Source organism: Etheostoma cragini, chromosome 18 (genome assembly GCF_013103735.1).
Source record: "Etheostoma cragini isolate CJK2018 chromosome 18, CSU_Ecrag_1.0, whole genome shotgun sequence".
Classification (NCBI taxonomy): domain Eukaryota; kingdom Metazoa; phylum Chordata; class Actinopteri; order Perciformes; family Percidae; genus Etheostoma; species Etheostoma cragini.
The window spans coordinates 9,120,016-9,144,307 of NC_048424.1; the positions used below are offsets into that span (position 1 = coordinate 9,120,016).

A 24,292-nucleotide genomic window follows, 5' to 3' on the forward strand; every position below is an offset into this window, starting at 1 on the left:
CTTAAATACAGTATCATGTCATAACAGAAAAGACTATGATTGATCATGTGATGTTATTTGTATTCTAGACCGCACATGGTGAGGTCATCAGCAGACGACAAAGTGTTGAGCGCATGACAGAGTTGCAGCAGTCCAAGTACCAGGACCTCCAGGCGGGTCTACCCTCTGAGCTCAGCATGCAGCTGGCTGAGGTGGCTCTGGCTCTGGGCTCAGCTGAAGACCAGGTGACCTCCCTTAGCTATAGTTTTTCATTTTATTAAATGTTGTAGTTTCATTAACTTATTAGGGCTGTCAAATGGGTGTTTATTGTGTTGTGTTTATTGTGACCGTATGACAGTATGTACCATTGTGTAGCTGGCACTCACTTATAATAGCTGCGCGATCTGGTGTATGACTGTATTTCTTTGCTGCATGGCTCTTAGTGTTTCAAGAGATTGCATGCTCAAATATCCATAACTATTTAGCACTATTAAAAGACTTGTTAGTTTTTTACAGTGTGTTGAAATGTTTGTATTTCTGCCATCTGCTTTAGGTCCAGGCGAGAGAAAGGGAGGTGCAGCAGACCAGAGATGTGAAAGAGGACTTTAGCGTCAGACTCCAGGACATTGAGGCAAAGCTGAAGACCATTGCTCTGAAATTAGAAGACAAGGGTGCCGACCTGGAGGAGGCCAAAGAAGAGACCAAAGTAATCAACCAGACAGATTGACTAATTAACAAGCAATTAACCCCTGTTAAATTGGCTATTCATTTTGCAGATGTTAAGGTTAATGAGTGTTTGAAAGTTGGAATGGGATGAACTGAATTCTGCCTATAATATTGACCTACTTCTGAAAGGAGCGTCCCAGATGGGAATGTGAACCCCTTCCCTCCTGTTCTCCTTCTTGTCGCCCCAACTTTTTTTCTTCCCTCACCCTTCTGCCCATCTGTATACACAAGAGCCATGGAGTGTGTATTGCTAAAGGAATAGTTTGTCATTTCTTGAACTATTCTGCCCACCAGCACCTCTGAGGCTCACTAATTAATCATCTATAAACTTTGTTTTTTTGTACTAATTAAACAAACAAGATATAAAGTGTTAAATTAGGGAGCTTTAAAGGTGCTGGTAGGTTGATTTTCTTTCCTTTGGACAAAACCGGGCTAGCTGTTTCCCTCTGTTTTCAGTCTTTATGCTAAGGTCACCTGCAGCTAGCTGTAGATTCATATTTATCGTACAAACATAAACATAACAGTTTTTAGTTTTAACACAAATTTAAACTTCCCTTGTTCTTGTGTCCCAACTTAACTTCTCTCCACCCTTATTGTCTCACCTTCTTACTCTACTCTCCTCTCTTTCAGGCTCTTTGTAAAGAGTGTGAATGCTGTGGTCGCTCTTTGGCAGAGTTAGGAGTAGCAGTGCAGGAGTTTGGGGAGCAGAACCCTCTGCTGTGTAAGCAGCTGGGCGATGCTGTGGCCAAACTGACAGAGGTGCAGCGGCACACCACGCAGCAAGTCCAAGACAGAGCTAACAGACTGAAGAAGGTGAGATGTCCAGTCAGTTCAGCATGTCATGTAGTCCTCCCTAAGGACAAAGACAAGTTCCCAATATTGTTTGCATGAACAAGTACCCAATATATATCACAATTTAGTGGCCAATATCAGATGATTCTGTTTGAGAATTATGTCTTGGTCTTTCTCTTGTGAGCAGGCAGAGAGACAGGTGGAGGAATATCGGGGTATGAAGGCGTTCATTTTGGGTTGGACAGAGAAGGCAGAAGCTCTGGTCTCTGGTAGTATCATCTGGGGCTCTGCGTTCCAATTACAGGAGCAAATCCGAGCACACCAGGTGAGACTTAATGAGTCACACAGCAGGGAGTGGGAATGACTTTTGGATGTCTGAAAATTGTTCCAAAATAAAATTGGGTTCTGATACATTTTATATTTATTTCCCCACAAAATAAATATTAATATTTCCCACATTAACCTTCTAATTCTAAAGGCACCACAAATTAACAGTTAATTAGATTCACGCACTTCACAAATGTCATGTACTGTACAGTGTGTTGGCTGGCCTTAATTAGTATAATTGCACAACAAAAAAGGCTCCTCTTTTTGATTTGTAATTTATGTTCCTATGGTGACAGGCATTGCTGCGGGAGTGTCGGGGTCTCCATGGTGACTTGGAGGCCATGGGGGAGAGGGAGGGGCAGCTGGGGGAGGTTTTGCAGACGGAGGGGTGGATCCAGCAGGTGAAACACCTCAGCAGACGCACAGAGGAGCTGCAGCAAACTGCCAAGACTCGCCTCCAGGGTCTGCAGGATGCAGCAAAGGTAAATGAGTTTCACTTCCAGGCGAAAATTACAGGAATCATACATAAAAATGTTGTCTTCTCTTAATTTTTTAGGGCCACTCTGGTCTAACTATCTTCATTAAGAAATGTATCTAATTTAATTTCTTTACTACAGACATTTTGGTGCACATTACATAGAGTGAGTTAAATACCCCAGAGCTACTAACAAACAGTGCCCCCTTGTGGTCATTCACCGAGTATTACACCAACATAATGGAATGCACTGTTTTACCCTGTGCAGCAGTAATCTGGTATACCAACCTGACTGCCAAACAGCTGGTATCCAGATGACAGTCGGTCGCTGATTGTTGCTAATAACATTGTGTGCTTTGAAATGTGTTTACAATTCCTCCAGTAAGTCTGGATGATTTTTCGGTCTAGAGTGTAGACATAGTACAACCTTTATTTGTAGCAACTGGTTATTCAGTTTCCTTTTACATGAAATACATATTGTTCAGTGCAAAATTGCAAATGAAGAGTTTTGTATTAAAGAGAAGCCTACATTGACTGGTGTTATTTGAATAAGTATTACTGCAAGCAGGTTTACATTAGCAATAATAGTTTTAGAAAATCCATTTTTTACCTCCTGTTTAAAGAATCTACAATATATATGTATATGATACAAGCAGTATTACCTTTTTGTTTTATTTGTCTGTGTCTCTCTTTAGGACATGTTGCGTTTGGAGGCAGAGGTGAAGATCCTCCATGCTGCTGTAGACCAGATCCAGATCACACTTGCCTCCCCAGACCTCAACAGGCTCAGCCTCAGAGAGCAGCTCACACAGAGACAGGTGCATACACATAAAATCTGACTACATGCAGACTAACTTAAAATAAACTAGTCTCAACACAGCATTGCTTTATCACACACCCAATAATTCCTCTTTACTCTCTAACAACCCTTCAATCCTGCTTAAGCGTCTGTTGGTGGAAATGGAGGGCTTCAAGCAGCAGGTGGCGGCCGTACAGCAGTGTCAGAGCGCCCTCCGGCTACCAGAAGAGGTAGTGGCTAGCTTGCCTATCTGCCGCACAGCTCAGACTCTGCAGCAAGAAGTCAGCCAATTGCAGCACACCACTATTCAGCAGTGCAACATCCTGCAGGTAGAGGGCAGTCCTCATATTGCAAATGCTGGAGAAGTGTTTGTTTGTATAACATTTTGTTTATTAGTTCCTAATTATCCTGTCATATTCTAAACTGTAGAACTTGCATGCATAGTTGTCAGAAGAGTTATACAGGTTTACATTGACGTGTCACTTGCTGCTTTAAATTCTGCTGCAGTGTCCCAACAGGCCATCTCGGGAATGTCCGTGTTTTTGTTGAGCCCCCCTCAGACCAGTATTATCCTCCAATCCTTTGATTCTGAACTGATTTTGCATTTAAGCTCCTTGTAGTGAAGAGTAGCCCTTAGAGGAAGAAGCAAGTAACCTTCTGTGACTATCTGGAGGTTAAACATCTCAAGCATCTTAGACATTTTAACCAAACACACCAAGATTTGAAACAATTAATCTGTCTGTCTAATCACAATAACCACATTATTATGAATGTTATCATGAACATTTAGCTTAAACTGACTTTAGAAGCTCACAATGAACAGTATAGGCTAACATGCCTCAATGCCCCGATATCAGCAGATCTTAGATGACTTTTTAGAACTTTTAGAATTTTGTAAACTTTGTTTATTCCGTTCTAAATGTCACGCTGGGATATGCATGTTAACACACTCAGTGACAGATACTGTTTATGTAGAAATCAATTTCATGAAAGTATTGTGACATAGAGAGTGGAAGAAATTACTTCAGTCAGAAGACATTTGTAGGTGACACTCACCTTTGACCTCCCTGGAGGACAAGGCAAGGGAGATGATCATTTATGTTTTTCTCTGACCCAGGAGGCTGTGGTGCAGTATGAGCAGTATGAACAGGAAGTGAAGAATCTCCAGAGATTAATAGAAGAGGCTCATCGCATCATTCAGGACCGGCCCGTCTCCACCAGTAACATACAGGAACTTCAAGCTCAAATACATCACCATGAGGTCAGAGAAGACACACACTTCGTCTCTCATATGCTTATTAAGATATAAGTATGTGGACACCCAAGTATTGCACCCATATGTAATTTTCTTAACATATCCCAAAACTGTCAACATTCATTTGCTGCTGTAACAGCCTCACTCTTCTGAGACGGCTTTTTTTTTAAAGATGTTGGAACCTGGCTGGGATTTTTTAGCATTCAGCCTTGAATAGTATTAGTGAATTTGGGCACTGGTGCTGGCCAATAAGCTCAGTCTCACATTCTGTGTTGCAGATCATCCCAACTATGTTGAATGGGGTTGAGGTCAAGGCTCTCTTGTAATGTTGACCAGGGAAGAGCCTTCCCTAAACTATTGCCACAAAGTTGGAAGCATACTATTGTTTCAATTATCATTGTAACTTGAAGATGTCCTTTAATGAAAGCTAAGGCGTCTAGACTGTACCATTAAAAACAGCCCCGTGCAATTTAAGATTAGTCTTTATTCGCTGAAATAGTCTTATTTACGTAATGCACAGCTTATTGTTACAAGAACCAGCTTTTAGAGTTTGACTGTAAATGAGCATCACTTTTTAAATCTTCAAAAATCTAATCAACCATGATATCAGAATGAGGTCCTACAGCACTCTTGCACTTGCCTCAAAGGGCACTTCATTTAACATATAAAGATGATAATATGCTGATGTTTAAAAATGACTTTTTGAATGAGGCCAACATCAGCATCAAAGACCGAAGATTGAGTCATTATATGTTTCCTGTACTTTGTAATTCTATAACATCATAAAAAGAGAAGTTGATGCAGCAGGAAATAAACTGTATGTCTTAGACTGTATCAGATTTAGCGTGAGCAATTTAGTCATTGTATCTGAAGGCATCATAATTATTAGTTTGACATCACTTTTCTGCAATTTATATGTATTTGCTGTCCTTGCTCTATGTGGGATTTTTTTCTCCTAATGTTTTGATTTGAAATGCAAACAACTAGCAACTAATTTAACATTGTGTCAACAGAGCAATGCTACCACAATGAGCAATTCTGGGAGAATATTGTATTGTGCCTCTACAAGCCCAACTCACGCACATTCCTCCTTTATCTGATTGAACATGGAAATATAATCTGAACAGATTCCTGTTGCATGCAGTGTAGATGGTTTTTACCTGTGTTAGTTAAGGCTTGTACTTTTGTAACAGTTTTACTTTGCTGAGTAAGTGTATTTCATCTCCAATGCGGAGAGAGAGAAGAAGGAGGGGGTGGCAGATTGAGAAAGGCAAGACCCTGCAGAAAAATGGTTTAAATATCTCACACATCAACACATTTCTTATTACACTCTAACTTTCCCTGTGTGGTCCTGGCAGATGTTATCTGCTTCCAATACTTAACAGGGAATATATAAACCTATGTGTTTGGAGATATTTTCTTATTACTGCAATCTCTCTGGTACTGCACAGTGACTTGCATTCGCATTGTTTTTACGTCTGAGTTTGGTCTTTAAGCTGAGCAGATAGCTGCAACTCCACTGGCCCAGTTTGTCACGTGACCTGATTATTAGTGCATTGACCATCTGTGGGACAGAGGGGGTGGGAGGAGGGGGAGGAGCTCAAACCCAGCCTGCTGGCTCATACCATAGCTGTAATTTGACACCATCTCTGTCATTCTTCTGCCCTAACCACTCCCTCTCTCCTTACGACTCTCTTTTGTTGAAAGGAATCTGTGCCAAGGATTGGTGGAGAAGGGAAGCAGCAGGCAGAGGAAGGGGGGGGGGGGTGGTTGCATACAGTGAGATCACTTCCTGTTTTCCCTTGCCATTTGTATATGTGTACAAGAGGGAGTGTCTGGAGGATTTGGAACTATTTCTGCGAGGGTTTCTCTCTCAACCAAACATCCTGTGAGTTGGCTTTACTGTGCTCTGAGTCACCCGCATTTGTGCTGTTCTGATTGGCTCAGAGATATAGGAGAGAGAGCAAGAAAAAGAGAGCGCGAGAGAGAGAGAGAGAGAGAGCAGAGAAATTCTCTTCCTAGCCTTACACACTGTGAAGCTAAAAGCGAGAGACTGGGGAGAGAAGAGAATGCGTCTACTCCACTTACTCCTCTCACACCGGCACCAGATTCAACGCTGAACTCACTCAGCCATCCCCTTATTTGAGGATCCTATTTAACCAGGAACTATTGATCTTCTGTTTTGGACTGAACCACACTCCTGACCCTGGGGGTGGTGGTGTTTTCTGTTTGGGGGGGGGATGTTTTGACAGGAGCTAGCCCAGAAGATCCGTGGCTACCAGGAGCAGATCGCCTCGCTCCACTCCAAGTGTAAGATGCTGACAGTAAAAGCCAAACATGCCACCATGCTGCTGACGGTCAACGAGGTGGAGGGCCTTTCGGACGGCATGGATGAGCTAAGTGATGAGGAGCTGCCTAGTTCTGTGGCAACTACCAATGGTGCCGCAAACAAACAGCTTTTAGCACACCCCTCTGTCGTTATGGTGAGTTGCAAAGCCTTTTTTGGACACACACAATCACCCAGGCACTCACACATGTACGTCTTGCCCATGTTTGCCTGTGTAGCTTCTATCCCTTCTCCCTTTCTGTCCAGATCACTGGTTCTCAAAGTGGAAAACAGGGAACCCCAGGGGTCCTGTTGGGATTTCTAGAGGGTGTTTACAGTTCCTTTCACAATCATGTAATTACCTTAAAGTTATCCAAAATTAGAGGGTGTCTGCGGATGAATGTAATGATTACAGGTTTAACTCTAGAACTCGTATTTTCCCAGTAACAGTGTGAGAAGTTATATCTGTGCAATTAAATTCCAACCTAACAAAATGTGGCCCCCCTTGGGATGACATTTAATCTTAGTTAGGCTGCAGCCCTTCCTGTGCCTCTATATAAAAGAACTTGGATGCCGGAAATTTCAATTTCAATTTCTTTGCGGAAGTCATCCCAAAAGGATTAATAAAGAGAAGTCTAAGTTTAAGTCTAAGTACAGACTCAAAATAGGTTTACTCTCTCTATTATTACCCTGTTCCTCTTGTCCTATTTCATTCTGTCCCCTCTTGTGTATTACTGCACCGATATTGTGCTGTGTCACTTCACTTTGCTTCGTATTAACCGGATTCTGTCTGCCTGCCACTACGATATGTCAACCTCAGCCTGCTTGTTCATTCTGTCTTCGTACATAAAAAACGCCTCACTAGTACCCACTCTTCCTTCCTGTGTGTTTCGTTCTGATTCAGATTTTTTTGCCTCCTTGCTCTGTTACTGCTGTTTGTGGTGTTTGGTCTCAGCAGGCCAGGAAACAGGATATTACTCTGTGTGTGTGTGTGTGTGTGTGTGTGTGTGTGTGTGTGTGTGTGTGTGTGTGTGTGTGTGTGTGTGTGTGTGTGTGTGTGTGTGTGTGTGTGTGTGTGTGTACAGAGCATTAAAAGTTAGTGTATGGAATAAATGGGCTGCTAGGACTGCTGATATCCTTGATTTGTTATTGTTCAACATATTTAGTACTGTGTCATTGTTACCAGTACTGCTCAGGTCCTAACTAATATCACTATGTAAAATCACTGAGATTCCCTTGCATGCTGGTTTTCTGATGCTCTTTGTTGCATTGCAATTGCATCATAAAGCCCGGGAAAAAGTCCTCCTAATATAACAAGATTCTGAGACAGTCAGCCAAGTTCTGCATTAACTGCCAAAAAGCAGCCCAGTAGGGCTTGGCTCACATTTTTGCTCTGCCTCTCCATTGAAGCATGCAGACACACAGACAACTGTAGGACTGCTGCTGCTTCTGTTGCTGTATTCATTAGTCCAGTCTCAGTTGATTATGCAATGCTTTAGCTATGCTTTGTTTAAGTTTGGGCCCTTATATTCCTCTAGGTTTCTCAGGAATTCTTGCTCTCTTGCAGTTTATGTGGGCTTGTTTGACTTAACTGTACTTAACTGTAATGTCATGTTTAATTGTGCTTATGCATCATACTGCATGAGTGTAGTTTCTAGTGCTTAAATATAAATAAATAATCTTAGTAAAAATACCTTTATTATCTAATAAAACATTAAAACGTTCACGTTGTGATATAGATATTGTCCGTGTTCCACCTACAAGGGAAGTGTACTGAAGAGGAAATTACTATGGTCCTGAAACTCCACAGTATGTCTGAGTATGTGCTTGTTTTGAGCACATGTGTGTACTTACTGGATGTGTGATTTTCAACTTCCTGGGAATAGCCATTCCTTTACCCTTATGTATCCTGTAAAAAAACGTAATGGCTCATTCATTGCCAATAGAATCCAGTGTTTGTCCATTAGCTAGCAAAGAGCAATGCTACAATAAATTATGTCTCTTAAATGCTATGCAATGGCAAAAGCATTATAGTAGTCTGATGTCTATAGCGGTAATCTGATCTTACTTGACTCCTCTCAGTGTTATTTGATTACTCACTGTCTTATTAATCAGCAGTGTGCTCTACCTAACCTGCACTCCTTCATTAATTTGTATGCTCTCTCTTCTTGTCTCTCTTAATTTTTTTCTCTCTGTCTATTCACTCCTTTGATCTGGGCGTTTTCTTTTTGGTCTTATTCCCGTTTCCTCCACCTGCTTCTTTTGATGTGCGTGTTTGATGTGTGGGGTGTATGTGTGGTCAGATGACAGCCGGTCGCTGCCACACACTCCTCTCCCCTGTGACGGAGGAGTCAGGGGAGGAGGGCACCAACAGCGAGGTCTCCTCTCCCCCTGCCTGCCGCTCCCCCTCCCCGGGGACTAACGCTGATGCTCTTCTTAACCAGGTACTGCAAACCCCACTGTAGTTACCTCCAGAGCCCTCCAGCATTACCTGACCTGCCCAGCTTCCATACTACCACCGTCTGTTTTACATTTTACATCTCAAATTCTCAGTCTTACATTGTATGAAACCACCACCTTAACCTGTGCAGCAAAAAATCTCTATCTTAATGAGCACACCATCCCATTGTCACCACCTGATTCCTACCACCAAACAATTACCCCATCATCACCACTGTCAAAACAATGGATGTTTGAAACAGCTGGAGTTTCGCTGTTCTGTCCCTGCTTTCCTTGTTTATCAGCATTATGTTTGCAGATTTATTTTTGCTGAAGAAAATTTGTTTGCTTCTTGCTTTTTTTTTTGCTGAGATGAGAATGAGTAATGTGTAATTTTCTAATTCATGACTTACTGTAAAATGATGCAGCAGTGAAGCAGAATAGTTGTTTTTTAGCTTGTGATGTGTCATGTGAGCCTGTTCAAAGAAGACTAAAACATATTGGGCAGTTGGAAAGTTGCCAACTGAAAGTGTCGTGGGAGAGAGTTTAACTAACCTGCAATGGTTGCCCCTCTGTATTTCCAATAAGAGAACTAAAACGGATTGAAGAACTATATTTCAACTTTCTGTATTAGTTTATATCTTAAAGTGTTACAATTTAGCACATATGTTCTGTACTGTATGTACAGAAGATGTGGGCATATTTCCTCCAAATGTGACAATTCAAATTCATTGTTGACAGTATGTTTGAGGACATACGGACATATCAGAACCAGCACATCTTCTTCAACCATATATTGTACATCACTCTTACACACTAGTTAGACCTGGACTCACTTTGCTGTTGTGCCACAGAGTCGAGGGGCCTTAAGCCGAGCCCCCCTCCAGGAGCTGTACGACCCGTCTATGGAGACTAGTGCTGCTAACCTGGATGACCTGCAGAGATCCTGGGAAACACTCAAGAATGTGGTATGTCACGTCATCTGCTACAATACACTTAATTAATTCACACGAAAAAACCTATGTTCCTAAATACTGCAGATATAAATGTTGTTCAACAAATCTATTTGGTATGACTTGGCCCCTAAAAACAGTTATAGAGATAGATTTTAATTTAAGAAATCCTTCTGGCTTACTGTGATCTTTGCACAATTCACAGTTGTATAGGGGTAAAGTTTTAGGATTTGGGATACTATTTGAACAGTTATGACGGTCATCACAAAATCAAAGAGCATTGTATCTTTAGTAACTAATACAACATTTAGGACTGAAACTTGAACTGACATAGCTGAAACAGCAAATCTTAAGACAAGTGATGGAACAGAGGGACTTTTCCCCCAACTTTTCTTCTCCAGTTGCCATCTTGATTTCACCATCATTAATTTCTTTCTTTTGCTTTCCACTCCTTCTCTCTCTTCTCCTACAGATCAGCGAGAAGCAGAAGAGTCTGTATGAGGCTCTGGAGCGACAGCAACACTATCAGGAGTCCCTCCAGTCCATTTCTACTAAGATGGAGTCCATCGAGGCAGTGCTTAATGAAGGCCTGGAAGCTAACAAGAGCCCAGAGAGCCAGATGGCTGCACACCAGGTGAGAAAAAGGGGGTTACAGAGCGGTCTGGAGATATTGGGGAAGTCATAAAGAAAGGGAGAGGAGGAGTAAAGTGCAGTACAGAAAACATTAAAAGTAGTAGGACAGATACGTTTAAATTGACATGCAGACAGAAGACATCTCTTGGGTAAAACACAAAGCTGACCAAAGACAAGCCTTTTCTGAGAAAACAGTAAATGATTAAGGGGTTGACTAACACACTAGTCCTTGCAATGATTGCAAAGACTGCATGGCACTGTTCTACGTTGCTATGCCAACTTCACAGCGACGGCCGATCCAGCTCCTTTTTGTAATTGTACTGTCAGGCACTGTGGACAAACTTTCTTTTACTGCTGTCTCACACCATCTTTTTTTCAGACAATTCTCTTTATTTCACTTCTCACATTTTCTCATCTCTGTCTGTCCAGGCTCTGATGGATGAGATCCTGATGCTGCAGGATGAGATTGGTGAATTACAGACGTGCTTCTCTGAGGAGCTGGCAGACAGCGACAGCGATGGGGAACCTGGTGACCAACTGGCTCTCCAGTCTACTCTCACTGTGCTGGGAGAGAGGATGGCCACCATTCGAATGAAGGCTTCTGGGAAACGACAGCTGCTGGAGGTGGGCAGATGAAATTAATTAACTTAATTTCCAAAATGTTCATACTTTCATTCTGACCTTTAATATAGTGTCAGAACTGTCTCCTCGGTGGAATCTAACGTGTCTGTCACGTTGACCACTACAGGAGAAACTAAGTGAACAGCTAGAAGAGCAGCGTCAGGAACAGGCTCTTCAGCGTTACCACAGTGAGGCCGAGGAGCTCGACCATTGGTTGCTCAGCACTCGTGCAACTCTAAGCTCAGCCCTTCAGCCCCAAAACGAGGATTTGGATATGGAGGAGCAACTGATCGACTGTCAGGTGAGAATGACATTTCTGCTTTCATGTAAGGTTGGACTGACTGGTTGAATGAGCACTGAAAGATTCTGAGGTTAATTTATTAGGATTCCCAAGCATGACAATGTTGCCCACAGTAGATGGTGTGCGTCTTGCTGCTCTCTTAAGATGTGCTAAACTTTTCCTCTACTTTTGCAATCGAGAAAAACTTTAGAAAACCAATGCCCTAGGCACCGTCTGTGTGCTACTGTTTTATCAAAAAGGAGATGACAAAGGCTAAAGTGAAGTATCTGGCTGCATCATGCATGGACCATTTTAAAACATGGCAGAATGGGAGGCCTATATTGTCTAAGGTCACTTTACTGTCTAACAAAGTGACACATATTTTTAGACACTTATTTTAAGGACATTGTGATTTGGATCAGGTTCTGACCCTCTGATCAATTGTCCTCAAACTTTCTTCCTCCATCCTAAGTGTTGTTTCCCCACTCATCCTGTTTCTACAGTAACTTAACCTTCATCCGTGCGGTAATTAGCATCCATGGCTAAATTGTAGCAGTGATCACTGATCCACAACCATGTGTCCTTAAAATAAAATAATTGTGGTGGAAGTGTTTAACTTGTGCAGTGTCATCCAAAAACCTTTCTAGATCAGTGATACTGCTTTTCATTGGCGTGCCTATCTTACAGACAGACAGTTCTGTCACTGACAAAGGCATTTACGTGTATGTACCTTGACTGATGTTGCACCAATGTATTCATTTTAAATTAGTTATGGTCTGCCACTACATTAAAAACAAATGTGCTGTTTTGACAGTTTTTTGGGGTAGCAGATAATTTGAATACTTCAATACATAAACTGATGTAATTACATATTTATACATTCATCTTAGCATTCACCTTAATTGGCTTCGCAGCAGTAATAATGTTAGTTCTGTTATTCAGGCAAAGGGAATCAGTGTTTAAAGTGGGTGGGTTTGTAGCAGCTGGGAGACAGTAAGCTGATTACAGCCCACATATGGCCCCTGTGGAGCTCAGGTCTAAAGGTCCGGCCCATGGGGATCCTCTTCTCCACAGGGTAAAAACTGTCTGCATTGTAGATTATTACAGTGCTGATCCAATGGAGAGGGCAAGATGTGAGAATGAGCATATGAGGTTAGAGAGATGAAGTGAGGAAAAGTTGTAAGAGAACAAAAAATTGCTGTGGAGCAACTTAGGCAAGAAAGTAGCAGTAAAAATCATGGAGTGAAAAGAAGAGGATTTTTCAGGTTAATGCTTTTGGATAGTTTCATATTTACTAGTTATTTTTTACTGTTAGGCTGTTGTGAAATTAACACTAAACAACCACATTCTGTTCATTCAAACACTTACACACTACAAGAGAAGTACCACACTGTAAGCAGCTCAAAACCACATAAGCGCAACCTCTGACGGGTCAGTGCTTAATCAAAATACTTTGCTGAGTCTAAACTTTGTGCTACACATTTTATCGCCCTACATACCAAACTCCACCTTTTCTTGTAGCTGTTTTAGTCAAAGCAAAACATTAAAGTGTTCCTAAAGCTTTTTGATTCTAGACCAAAAGAGAGGAATTTGAATTAGAATACCACAAAGAGGCTCTTTTTGTGGTAAGAAAGTGTTGAGAAAAGTTCCACAGAAAAAAAGTTATATGGCAGCACTCTGCATTGTTTGGGAAAGATTCTCTGCGGAGAATTACCTCCCATCTCTGTCGAGGGCCCTTGTGTTCTTGTGTGAAAGAGGGAGATTGAGGTTGTATCCCCCCATGCAGTTGTACCACTTTTTACACACAGCCTGGACATGTAAAAGAGGATCTCTTTTTCTGTTGTTTTTCTTGTCAAGAAATATAAGAGGAACTGAGAGGGATATGTTGAAAAGGATTTAAAGGGAAACAGAGTAGGCTTGAAAAAAATAACAATGAGAAAATAACTTGATCTTAATAAGTGTGAGATAAAAAGAGGCAGAAACAATGAGGGAAAGATGCTGCATGCTACGCACAACTAAAAGTTCCAATCATTAAGTTTAATGGAAGCCTCTAAACCACTGGAATTACTGCACAATTTTACCTTATTGGGCATCTTGTTGGGTTTCTGTAAATAACATCACAGAGGATGGTCTAGACCTGCTCTTTTATGAAAAGTGCTGTGAGATAAGTATTGTTGTTTATTTGGCACTATATAAATAAAATTTAATTGAATCTAAAAATAATATAGTGAAAAACATCACATTTTGTTTTTAATGGTTGCAACTAGTGATATGGGGTCGCAAGTAAACATTGCTTTACTTCATTGGGTCACAAGCCAAATAGGTTTGGAACCAGTGATTTAAAAGCTCTTTTGTCTGAGACTTTGTTTGCCGAACACATTGTGTGATTACACATCTTTGTGATGAAATAATATTCCAAGTAATTACACAAGGAAGATTTAAATTTTTTTTCTTCCATATGGGTGACTCTTTAGCCAAGTTACTGTAAACAGTAAGGAGTATGGTTATTTAAGATTTTAGCTTGTAGTTTGTATTTATCAACTGTTGTTCTTGCCTTTCTAGAACATGCTGTTTGAGATTGAGCAGAAGGTGTCGTATCTGTCAGAGCTGTCCGTCCACAGCGAAAGCTTGCTGTTGGAGGGTCGAGCCGAAACCAAGGGAGAGGCGGAGCAACTCACCTTCAAACTGCACTCCCTCAAAGACAGCCTGATGGAGCTGCAGCAGATGCTACAGGACAAACAAATTGGCATACAGGTGAGATCAGAGGTCACGTGTGGTCTATAGTCTTCTCCTGTTCCACGCCTTCAGTTCCCTTCCCTTCTGCATTGCCACACATTTTTCCATTTCACAGCTTTCCCTTCCTCCATACCTCTGTGTCACTTTTGTTGTACTGTGCTGCATTATGCGACACTGTGTAACAGTATCAATGGTAGTATTGTGCAAATACTAAAGGTTGTGTCATGCTCCTTCATAAAAGTCCACTGTTTTCCACTGTGGAAAAACAAGAGCCTGTCTGTCTCCCACTGGGCCTCAAACAACAGACAAAAGGTTGCTATCTCATCACATGCTAAAACTAAATGTACTGCATAAGGTATGTTTCTGATGACATAACATTTTGGTTTTGTCCCCTTTTGGAAAAACAACTAAATTTTTTTCACAAATCTCTTACTTTTCACAGAAAGACATTCTCCCTTGTTTCTGGCCTTTTAGTAAATAATGAAATTCATTCATCAACAAATTCACTCTACAACACATAGGACAACAGCTTATTTGTCTGAGTATATTTATTAAAATACTGACAGCAACATCAATTTGAATCTGATATCATGTGTACATATATTTATAAATACAGTATGTATTTTTTAATTTAGGACTTTTGTAAATAAAGGGCTTAATACAATTTATTTTAGAATTATTGGTATTCTAGAAGAGTTGGCATCTCAGCTAGAGATCAGTTAACTGAAATTGACTTCATGAAGTATACGTTTAAATACTGTATGTTTAAATACTGTATGTATCTATACAGAATATAAACTGTCACTGCTATGGGAGCAGGTCATGTATTCCCATTTCTGTTCTTAAAAAACGTACAAACCTTTTAGCCCTTCCTCGGAAAGAAAATATTATTTTCTGTCCCTTTTCTCCCATGTTAAAATATTCTGAGCATAAAATTAAGTGTTGAGGTCCCTCATTCTTTCTCCCAGGGTTCATTACAGGAGCAGGAGGACAGTGAGCCAGACTCATCTCTGTCCCAGAGTCCTAATGTCCAGGATTGGCTATCCCAGGCCAGATCTACACGCACACAACAACACCACGACAACCTTCTTCGACAGAGGGTAAGTAGCTGAACTTTCTCGCACCCGCTCACCTATGTATACCCACCCCGATAGTGAGGGGCCTGGACTGCTACATGTTTAGCTCCCGTACCAACACCTGCCCTGCAGGGTGAACCTTGGCAGCCATGCACAAACAACCAGGCATCTAGCAAAGACAATACATTAATACAGGGACAACAGAGTGTGTGCATGTGTGTGTACGTGCACCTGCTCCCGCATTTATGGACCTGACTCAGTGGCTACATGTTTAGTTTTCTTTCAGCCAGTGTTTCGCCTTTCTATTAAATGTTTTCAGTTTGGTTTGTGTTTTTATTTCAGTTGGTAAATCATTCCAACAATTGGTCACTATCACCAAAAGACTTGACTGGTTGAAAGTGGTTTTGCACCTCTCTGCTATGCAGCTGCCACCCACTGCTCCCCTAGTGGCCACTCTCCTTGTAATTTATTTTGTCACAAAAGGACAGACTATGGCTGGAGCTAGATTATTTGTGTATTTAAAAGTCAGTTTAAGAAAATAGAACTTAATAAAGCTTCACAAATTTAAAAGCTTGTATTTCTTTACAATCAAACGGTGATTTCCGGTCCATTATCTTCAGTTTGTATAATGATATGATGGGCTTCACTGTTGACTGGGAGGCTTGACCCCATACAATAGCACAGTAGAATAGGTTAAGTGGATTGCTTATTTAAATCTGATTTAACTGCTACATGTTATGGCCTAAATGCTACATGTTGACCTCCTAGGAGCTGCAAAAGCAAGTAGCCGAACAGAGGAGGCTGCTCCAGTCTGTAGCCAGTGTTGGAGAGGAGTTACTCAGCCAACAGACCACACCCAATGGGGACAGGTACTTTTTCTTGTCTCTCTATTCTTCTCGTACTTAATTAGTTATGTAATGCACCGAATGGACTAACATTTCTCTGTCACGTATTCTTTCGGTAATGAGTAGCTTCTGTGATTTGAAGTTTGGTGTGATTTTATACATTTGTATGCGTATTTTTGAAAAAGGCTGTGCAAACATTTAATAACTATAGTAAAATAACACTCCAGGAACCAGATATGTCAATTTTGACGACTCACGCCTCTTCCCTCCACAGTGAGGTGTCCATCCCAGGAGGAGTGTTGCTGGAGTCTGAGACCTTGTCTCTTTTGGACCAGATTAGACAGCGCTGGGAAAACCTGAATAAAGATCAGAGCACAAAGCTGCAGCTCTCCCTCAATTCCCTGGAACAGGACCAGCTTAGCCCGGTACACATCGCATAAATCATGGAGTGTGAAGTTTTTTTTTAATAAATTATGTTTTGTGTTTACTTAGAACTTTGTTTTGTGTTGTCTTAAGCTCATTACTTAAAATAATTGCATTCTTGGTACTTTTCTTTTCGGTCATGTAATTTCACGCCTTCATTGTTACGTATGCTACCATTCTGACCTTCATATGTCTCTTTTGTCTCATTTATCACACTTGCGTGCATAGGTCCTCCACCGGTCCCGTCTGTCCAGCCCCAGTGTAGTGTTTAGAGGCGTGTCTGCCAGTCAAGACTCTTGTTCTCCCAGAGCTTTGTTTGAAGGCTGCAGTCAGAATCTGGAAAGAATTACCCATGAGGTGAAGCTTGAATTTTTACCCAGTGGGAATGGTTTCTGTTTCTTTTATAAAGAACAACAACTTTCTTACAGCTTGTAAGGTACTGAGTAAATATTCTTTGTTCTTCCTCACAGACGGCAGGTGGTGACAGCAGAATGGTAGCGTCTTTAGGAGAGACAACAGTCCAGCAGGAACTATATGCTGCAGTTTCAGCAGCCTCCTCCTGGTTGGATGCTGCTGAGAATCAGCTGCTTTCTGGTCCTGTGCTGCTGTCTGAAGATTCAAAGACACAACTTACAAATCTAGAGGTAATAAAGACACTACTGTATTGTTTTAAACTGCTAACATATGCTGTTATAGCCACAATATGTTGACTTAAATGAACAACACAAATAAAAATCTACCGGAATAAGTGTACTCCCTATGTTACTGACCTCAGCTCTTCTTTTCAGGGTCTGAATAAACATCTGAAAGCAATGATCAGGGAGGTAAACCAGTGCAGAGACCATCTGGTTGGAGGAGCGTCACGACTGTGTGGAGGAGAAGAGCAAGCTTTGATGGAAGACACACTAGAGGGCCTGCAGGAGAGGATGGGGCTGCTGGACTCCACCCTGGAGCAACACTGTTACTCCATAAGGGACCGGCTGCAGGAACACTCAACCTTCCAGGTACAATGGCACAAGTGTCAAACTATCATTCTGATTTTGATTAACTTGAGTATAAAGTATCTTTTCAGGAAGCTTGCCTTACTTAGTGTGAACATTGTTTCTGATTGCCAGAATGAACTGAGGATGCTGTTCACAGCTCTGAGTGAAAATAAACACCTGTTGCTACAGAAGATGGCTATAACTATGGATAGACCTGTATCCAAACAGATAGAGGTATGCTACTAGATAAGAGAAGAACAAAAGAAACAAAATACAGGAGTCCTACAGATACAGTGAATTGGCAGAAGCTTTTGAGAAGACAGTTTTATTAAATGAGATGGCTCTTTTGTAGACATTATCAGAGGTGGAGGACAGTCTGAGAGAGTTTGAGAAGAGAGTGACTGAGCTAAAAACCAGAGCAGAGGGACTCCAATCTGACCAGGTCTTCAACCAGGAACTTCTCAAACTACAAGTAATATCAAATTCTCTCATATCTTTCTATCTTACACTGTTTCAGGACGCTATAATATTTTATGACTGACATGTTGATGTTTTTGTGCAGGATGCCTATGAGGAACTGGTGCTGATGGTGGGCTCCAGACGTAGCAGCCTGAACCATGGCTTGTCTCTCAAGGCTCAGTATGAAGCTGCGCTTCATGACCTCACAGACCTGGTGGACACCGCCCAGGACAAGATGGCTGCCGATCAGAAGATGACTGTGGCTTCTGTCATAGAGGTTCAGATGTTACTGAAGAAACACAAGGTAAGGAGGGTGCTAAAAGGGGGTAGTGTTTCACTGAATTATAGTATAATTGTTATTCATTTAGAAATGATCTTTTTCTAACAGTGTCTTTCATCTATTTCTTCCTTAAAATACAGGAGTTTTTCCACGGTCTGGAATGCCACATGATCCTTACCCAGACGTTCTACAGTAAAGTGTCTGGTCTGATTGCGCAGAGGGAAAACCAGGCCCTTGAGGAAACCATGGCCTTAGCCCACAGTGTGCTCAAACAGGCCCACAGGAGGGGAGTGGAGCTGGAGGGCATACTAGAGGTGGGAATGAGTGATTAATAGAATGATAATGAGGAACATGTAGAATACAGTAACTTAGCCACTCTCTTCTTTCTCCCTTTTTTGACAGTCATGGAGCAGGCTTGTAGAAGACTACCAAGCTCTGTGTAGACAGCTGGAGGCTGTGGAGTGTAGCATCCCCACTGTAGGCCTGGTAGAAGAGACAGAGGAAAGACTTGTTGAAAGGATCGGCCTCTTCCAGGTAAGAAACTTTGTAAAGACAAAGAAAGACATAGAAATGAATGCATGCATGCAGTATCACAATGTAATCTTACTCTCTCTTAAAGTTGTAGTCAAGCATGCTTGTTAGATTACTGAATTTGTAATTTATCAGTTTTTCATCTGTCCTTTAGCGTCTGAAGGCCAGTCTGACGGAGCACCAGCCTCAGCTCTACCAAGTCCTGGAGGAAGGCAAGAGACTTCTTCTGTCTGTTGGCTGTTCTGACTTGGAGAGCCAGCTCACCCAACTGGGAGAACATTGGCTCTCCTCCACCACCAAGGTCAACAAGGAGCTGCACCGCCTCGATTCCACGCAAAAACACTGGAGCAGGTCAGGGTCTAACAATAGTCTGATTTTGTTTTGTTTGCCAGTGTGCCTAGAAATAAATCCCAAATCAATAATGTAGCAGTGTGAGTCAGCCATTCTGTTTGTGTTCTGAATACAGAAATAAACATCCATTTGATCTTTTAGAAGTTGGCAGAAATAAAGTATCATATTGTGTCCTGTATATACATTTCAGATACCAGAGAGAGTCAGCAGAGTTGAGCCACTGGTTACAGTCAGCTCTGAACCAGCTAGAGTTCTGGACGACCCAGTCAGTGACAGTGCCTCAGGAGCTAGAGACCGTCAGAGACCACCTCTATGCCTTCCTGGTTAGTTTGGTTATAACACGAGCAGCAAAAATGTGCCAAACACCTAATAATAACATATATATTATTAATGAATACACAATTAGATTCCAACTTTTCTCACTGTCATTTTTGTTACTGATAGGAGTTTTCCAAAGAGGTGGATGCTAAGTCGTCTTTGCGCTCATCTGTGCTGAGTACAGGCAACCAGCTTCTGCGATTGAAACGAGTAGATACAGCTGGTCTCAGGACGGCGCTGGGCCAAATCGACACTCAGTGGGCTGAGCTGTTGACTCGTATTCCTGTAGTACAAGAGAAGCTACACCAGGTCTGAGAACAGCAGCTGTTACACTAATGGTTGTCAACTCTTGCACAATTTGTCTTCCCAAGAGGTGTTGTCCTTGTCAATACTCGATTATACTGTATGTTGGCTTTTTGTAACATTGTAACTCCTCTGCTCTCATCCATCAGTTGCAAATGGAGAAGCTGGCATCCCGGCATGCCATCACAGAGCTGATGAGCTGGATTTCTCTCATGGAGAACATCATAAAGGAGGATCAGGACAAAATCATGGGAGCTGTAGGCTCAGAGGTTGTCCAGGACTTCTTACAGAAGTATAAGGTAGAAAACTGTTATCTGTTAACACCCAAAGAGTTCAATAGTTGTATCATTCTGGTCATGCTGCAAAAACATGTTATCTATTACATGACTTTTCTCTATTTTCCTTTCACATCATGCTTTATTTGTATTTTACAGGGTTACCGCATTGATCTGACCTGTAAGCAGTTAACTGTGGACTTTGTAAACCAGTCAGTGCTGCAGATCAGCAGTCAAGATGTGGAGGGAAAGCGCAGTGACAAAACAGACTTTGCTGAAAAGCTTGGAGCTATGAACAGACGGTGGCAGATACTACAGGGGCTCATTGCTGAAAAGGTAATGTTTCAGTCACTTGTAGTATAGTACACAGTATAATACGCTAATAAATTTTATTTTTAGTTTGTTGTTTCTTAGTTATAGCTTAATGTGGATTTCCAATCAGTACTCATAGTACATGTAGTCTCTTGAAGAAATAATTTCCCCAGTGTGTGCTATATTGATTGAGAAAGTGAATTATCCTCTCGCATATCCGTGGCAGCTGTGGCTATATGCACCTGGATGCGTTTCATAAACTCACAAAATGTAAAGCAAGGAAACATTTGTACACCTAAACAGAAAAAAACACCGTAAACCTTCTGAATTCAAGTTTGTCTATTTCACTAAACCAAGACTAGATTAATTACCTGTTAACTCATCAACACAATCCACATTCCTGTTCAAGTAAACACATGGTAATGCACAAACAGCCCAGTAAGAGCTGTCATCTGCGACTGTAACCAGCAAAAACTGCCCACACTGACATTCATTGCAGCAGGATTCAGTTTTTGTTGTCATCAAAGGGGAATTTAAGCAAAGGATCTCTTCAGCTCAGGTTCCGGAGGCTCCCTGCATCCTTGCTGCAGCCTTCCTCTGCTTCTTTGACCGAATATCCATCAGTCACTCAAGACATTGTGAAATGTACACTGTAAAAGGATCTTGTCCATAACTTCCTCTTGCTAACGGAAACATAGCCTGTTTGCAATACAAGAAAAGAGGATAAGGAATTATGTGAACAGCAGTGCGCGCCCAGCTACTAAATCTGATCCAGCTCTGTAGAAGTAGAGCCGATTTTGCAGCAGCAACCGGCTGAGACACAGAGAACATTGGAACGAACTGAAGGCTTTTTTTCACACCATATCCCTAACCCAGATAGGTAGAGATAAGGTTGATAATTGCCGAATTATCCTTTTAAGTCTGTTCTGAATTCTGTTTGAATTTTAGATTCAGCTTTTGGAAGGACTTTTGGAAGGTTGGTTGGAGCATGAAAATGGAGTTCAGGCCTTGAAAACCTGGCTCACTCTACAGGAGGAGAAACTGAAGAAGAGACACAGGATAGAGGATGTAGCATCGGTACAGAATGCACTTAAAGACTGTCAGGTACACATACTGTATACTGTACAGCACTGCTAAGCATGCCACACACAATTACATTTTTATTATTTCTATAATTATGACAATAAAAACAATTATTTGTTTGTTGCAGGAGTTGGAGGACTTAGTGAAGGAAAAAGAGAAGGATCTAGAGAAAGCAGAGGAACGAGGAAACACTCTCATCCAGGATAAGAGAGGAGCAGCCTGCTCTGTTGTTAAGGAGACCCTCAAAAGACTGAACCAATCCTGGACTCATTTGGACCACATGGTATGCTTCTTGAATCCTTTACCCTCATGGTCTACATTTTCCCATTGTGCTTTAAACCACTTATACCACGTTTCATCTCTCATCCTTCCTATCAGATAGGTCAAATGAAGGTAAGCCTGCGGTCGGTGCTGGAGCAGTGGACGCTGTACCGGCGAGCTTCAGAGGAAATTAATGGTTACCTGATGGAAGGGAGGTACTCCGTGTCCAGGCTACGCCTCCTTAATGGGTCTCTAGAGGCAGTACAGCAGCAGGTGGAGAGTCTAGAGGTGAGTAATGTAAATATGTGCAGAGTGACACACCCCTGAAAAAACTTAGGAAGGAACATCTACACATTGTTCAAAAGACACACTTGAGGTAATAAATAGAATGTGTTGATAGACAAAAAACATTAAAGATGAAATCAAGTTTACTTTTGGTGGATGTCTGTGTTTTTAAGAACCTTCAGGAGGAGATGGATAAACAGGAGAGCAGCCTGAGGAAGTTTGGCACTGTAACACACCAGCTTCTGACAGAGTGCCACCCATCTGTGGCTGAAACACTTAACACAGCCCTCCGGGATGTCAACATTAGGTAGGGAGAACAAAAATCCCTCAGTGTCCTCAAATGAAACTGCAGCAACGTCTGAGGTCAGGTCAATGTGTAATATGTTTCTCCTCCTCTGTTATAGGTGGAACAGTCTACTAGAGCAGATCTCAGAGCAGCTGAGGAGCAGTAAAGCCCTGCTGGGGATGTGGCAGCACTACAGGTCATTGTGTGGCCAGTGTGTGTCAGCAGTTCAGAAACAGGAAGAACGTTCTGATCGTTTGCTAAAGAGTGCCATCGACAGGGAGATCACAGAAGAAGAGAGCTGTGCTTGGATAATGGACTGCAATGTGGGTAGAGTTGGGACAGTGTAACACAGTATTCCAGTATATGACTATATGAAAGTTTTTCAGACAGGTGTTGGAGCTTACCCCCAGCCTTATTTATGGTTTGTGAATAAGCTCCGAAACGGCTTGTCAGCTCACTATGAGGATCCACAAAGCCTCTATCCCCACTGCAGAATACCAAATTTCACCCTGCCCTTTCATCTGCTTGAATGTTGATTCAAAGCACAATCTGACAAAAGCCCTTTGAAAAGGAGGGTGCAAATTGAAAGAAAGGCCCCTGATTTACCCTACAGGGGTCCCCCCCGGTGTCATGCTGTGCTTTTAGGGCCGTGCTGGGCGATGTCTAGAGTCACACTGTCCTAATACTGTAAGCAGACCTATTTTGACTGAGGATCACTGATGCAAACTGTTGCTAGAAACAAGTGGTTGGTCTTTCTTTGTCTTTCGTTGCCTTTGCCTTGTTTTCCCTGTGTAAAAACCATGACTTTTTCTAACTTCTCAAAGTATTCAGTAATTCTGTTCCTAAACTCTGATGACATTACTGTTATAGGCGTGCCTTTGTGACCAGACCTCATTGCAGCAGTCCCTCCTGCAGCTGCAGGCTTTAGGGGAACAGCTGAAGAGCCAAGTGGCTGCCTCCTCATTGGCGGCCCTACAGTCTGACCACCTGTCACTCACACATCGCCTAGCAACACTGGAGCATGCCCTACACAGGCAGCAGAAAGTACTGCAGGTAGGAAAGAAGGGATTGGTGGGCATGGGCTTAATGATATACACATCACTGTTTTCTACATAAAACCCCAATATATGAATAAAGTAAGCCTTCACTTCTGTGTATTCACTGTGTCTGTGTGATGATTTGTAGTCTGGATCTCAGGCCTGTGAGGGTTTTAGAGAGCAGTTGGACATACTGATCTGTAAGGCTGAGGAGGCTGAGGAAGTGCTGAAGGAGTGTGACCCAGTCGGCTCCCCAGAGCTCACTGTGGTCCAGACACGCATGGAAAAACTGAAGGTATGACAAAAATTGCTGTCTAGATTGTTGATGCTGTGTTGCTGATGTTGCTGTTGATGTGTGATGCTTTTCACCAAAAAGTCTGCTTAAATAAATTGTGTAATAAATGACGACCAGAAGCGTAATTAATTCATTAGATTTACTTTAATTTGATGGCCAAAGCATGTTCGTTCCTTAGACTGTCCCACTGAAAACATGTAATAATGTCTTTCCAGGTTCACCTGTTGAAGCTGAGCAGTCTGTCTCCAGACCTTGAACGTGTTAACGAGTTGGTGTACAGACTGCCCGTCAGTGACAGAGATGTTAAACGGCTGCAAAGTCTCAATAGAGCATGGACCACTCACTCTGCTCACCTCACTGAGAGGTTCAGGTGCCTGAAACCTTCAAGTGTCCCTTGTTTGATTAAACATAAGATATAGCATCCATTTTCTTTTCTATTGTATAACTTCACAATGACATACTTTAGGAAAGTGTTTGCAATTTGTCACCCAAAAAAACTATTAATTACATTAGTAGTGACAACGTGTAAAATTCTTAACATAAAGCGG

The 24,292-nt window shown here is 41.8% G+C and overlaps 1 protein-coding gene across 6 annotated transcripts in view; it reads left to right on the forward strand.

The window, feature by feature from the left end:
- Nucleotides 1–24,292, forward strand: part of syne1a (spectrin repeat containing, nuclear envelope 1a) — a 122,483-nt gene that overhangs the window by 73,370 nt on the left and 24,821 nt on the right. For all 6 annotated transcript variants that reach the window (XR_004660426.1, XR_004660427.1, XM_034900288.1 and 3 more), the window contains exons 85-123: nt 69–224; nt 533–685; nt 1,336–1,518; nt 1,685–1,822; nt 2,121–2,306; nt 2,995–3,117; nt 3,245–3,427; nt 4,216–4,359; nt 6,606–6,836; nt 8,983–9,123; nt 9,973–10,086; nt 10,544–10,705; nt 11,134–11,328; nt 11,453–11,626; nt 14,168–14,359; nt 15,310–15,441; nt 16,186–16,286; nt 16,537–16,687; nt 16,914–17,042; nt 17,156–17,329; nt 17,474–17,689; nt 17,801–17,902; nt 18,021–18,140; nt 18,231–18,431; nt 18,548–18,721; nt 18,810–18,941; nt 19,093–19,289; nt 19,480–19,612; nt 19,734–19,916; nt 20,060–20,209; nt 20,345–20,521; nt 21,446–21,601; nt 21,708–21,863; nt 21,959–22,129; nt 22,300–22,433; nt 22,531–22,735; nt 23,283–23,465; nt 23,598–23,744; nt 23,960–24,114. Coding sequence is in view for 4 of the 6 variants with exons in the window: in XM_034900288.1 (XP_034756179.1) it covers nt 69–224; nt 533–685; nt 1,336–1,518; nt 1,685–1,822; nt 2,121–2,306; nt 2,995–3,117; nt 3,245–3,427; nt 4,216–4,359; nt 6,606–6,836; nt 8,983–9,123; nt 9,973–10,086; nt 10,544–10,705; nt 11,134–11,328; nt 11,453–11,626; nt 14,168–14,359; nt 15,310–15,441; nt 16,186–16,286; nt 16,537–16,687; nt 16,914–17,042; nt 17,156–17,329; nt 17,474–17,689; nt 17,801–17,902; nt 18,021–18,140; nt 18,231–18,431; nt 18,548–18,721; nt 18,810–18,941; nt 19,093–19,289; nt 19,480–19,612; nt 19,734–19,916; nt 20,060–20,209; nt 20,345–20,521; nt 21,446–21,601; nt 21,708–21,863; nt 21,959–22,129; nt 22,300–22,433; nt 22,531–22,735; nt 23,283–23,465; nt 23,598–23,744; nt 23,960–24,114 (6,254 nt within the window). In the remaining 2 variants the exon portion in view is untranslated. The remainder of the gene's footprint in view (nt 1–68; nt 225–532; nt 686–1,335; nt 1,519–1,684; nt 1,823–2,120; nt 2,307–2,994; nt 3,118–3,244; nt 3,428–4,215; nt 4,360–6,605; nt 6,837–8,982; nt 9,124–9,972; nt 10,087–10,543; nt 10,706–11,133; nt 11,329–11,452; nt 11,627–14,167; nt 14,360–15,309; nt 15,442–16,185; nt 16,287–16,536; nt 16,688–16,913; nt 17,043–17,155; nt 17,330–17,473; nt 17,690–17,800; nt 17,903–18,020; nt 18,141–18,230; nt 18,432–18,547; nt 18,722–18,809; nt 18,942–19,092; nt 19,290–19,479; nt 19,613–19,733; nt 19,917–20,059; nt 20,210–20,344; nt 20,522–21,445; nt 21,602–21,707; nt 21,864–21,958; nt 22,130–22,299; nt 22,434–22,530; nt 22,736–23,282; nt 23,466–23,597; nt 23,745–23,959; nt 24,115–24,292) is intronic.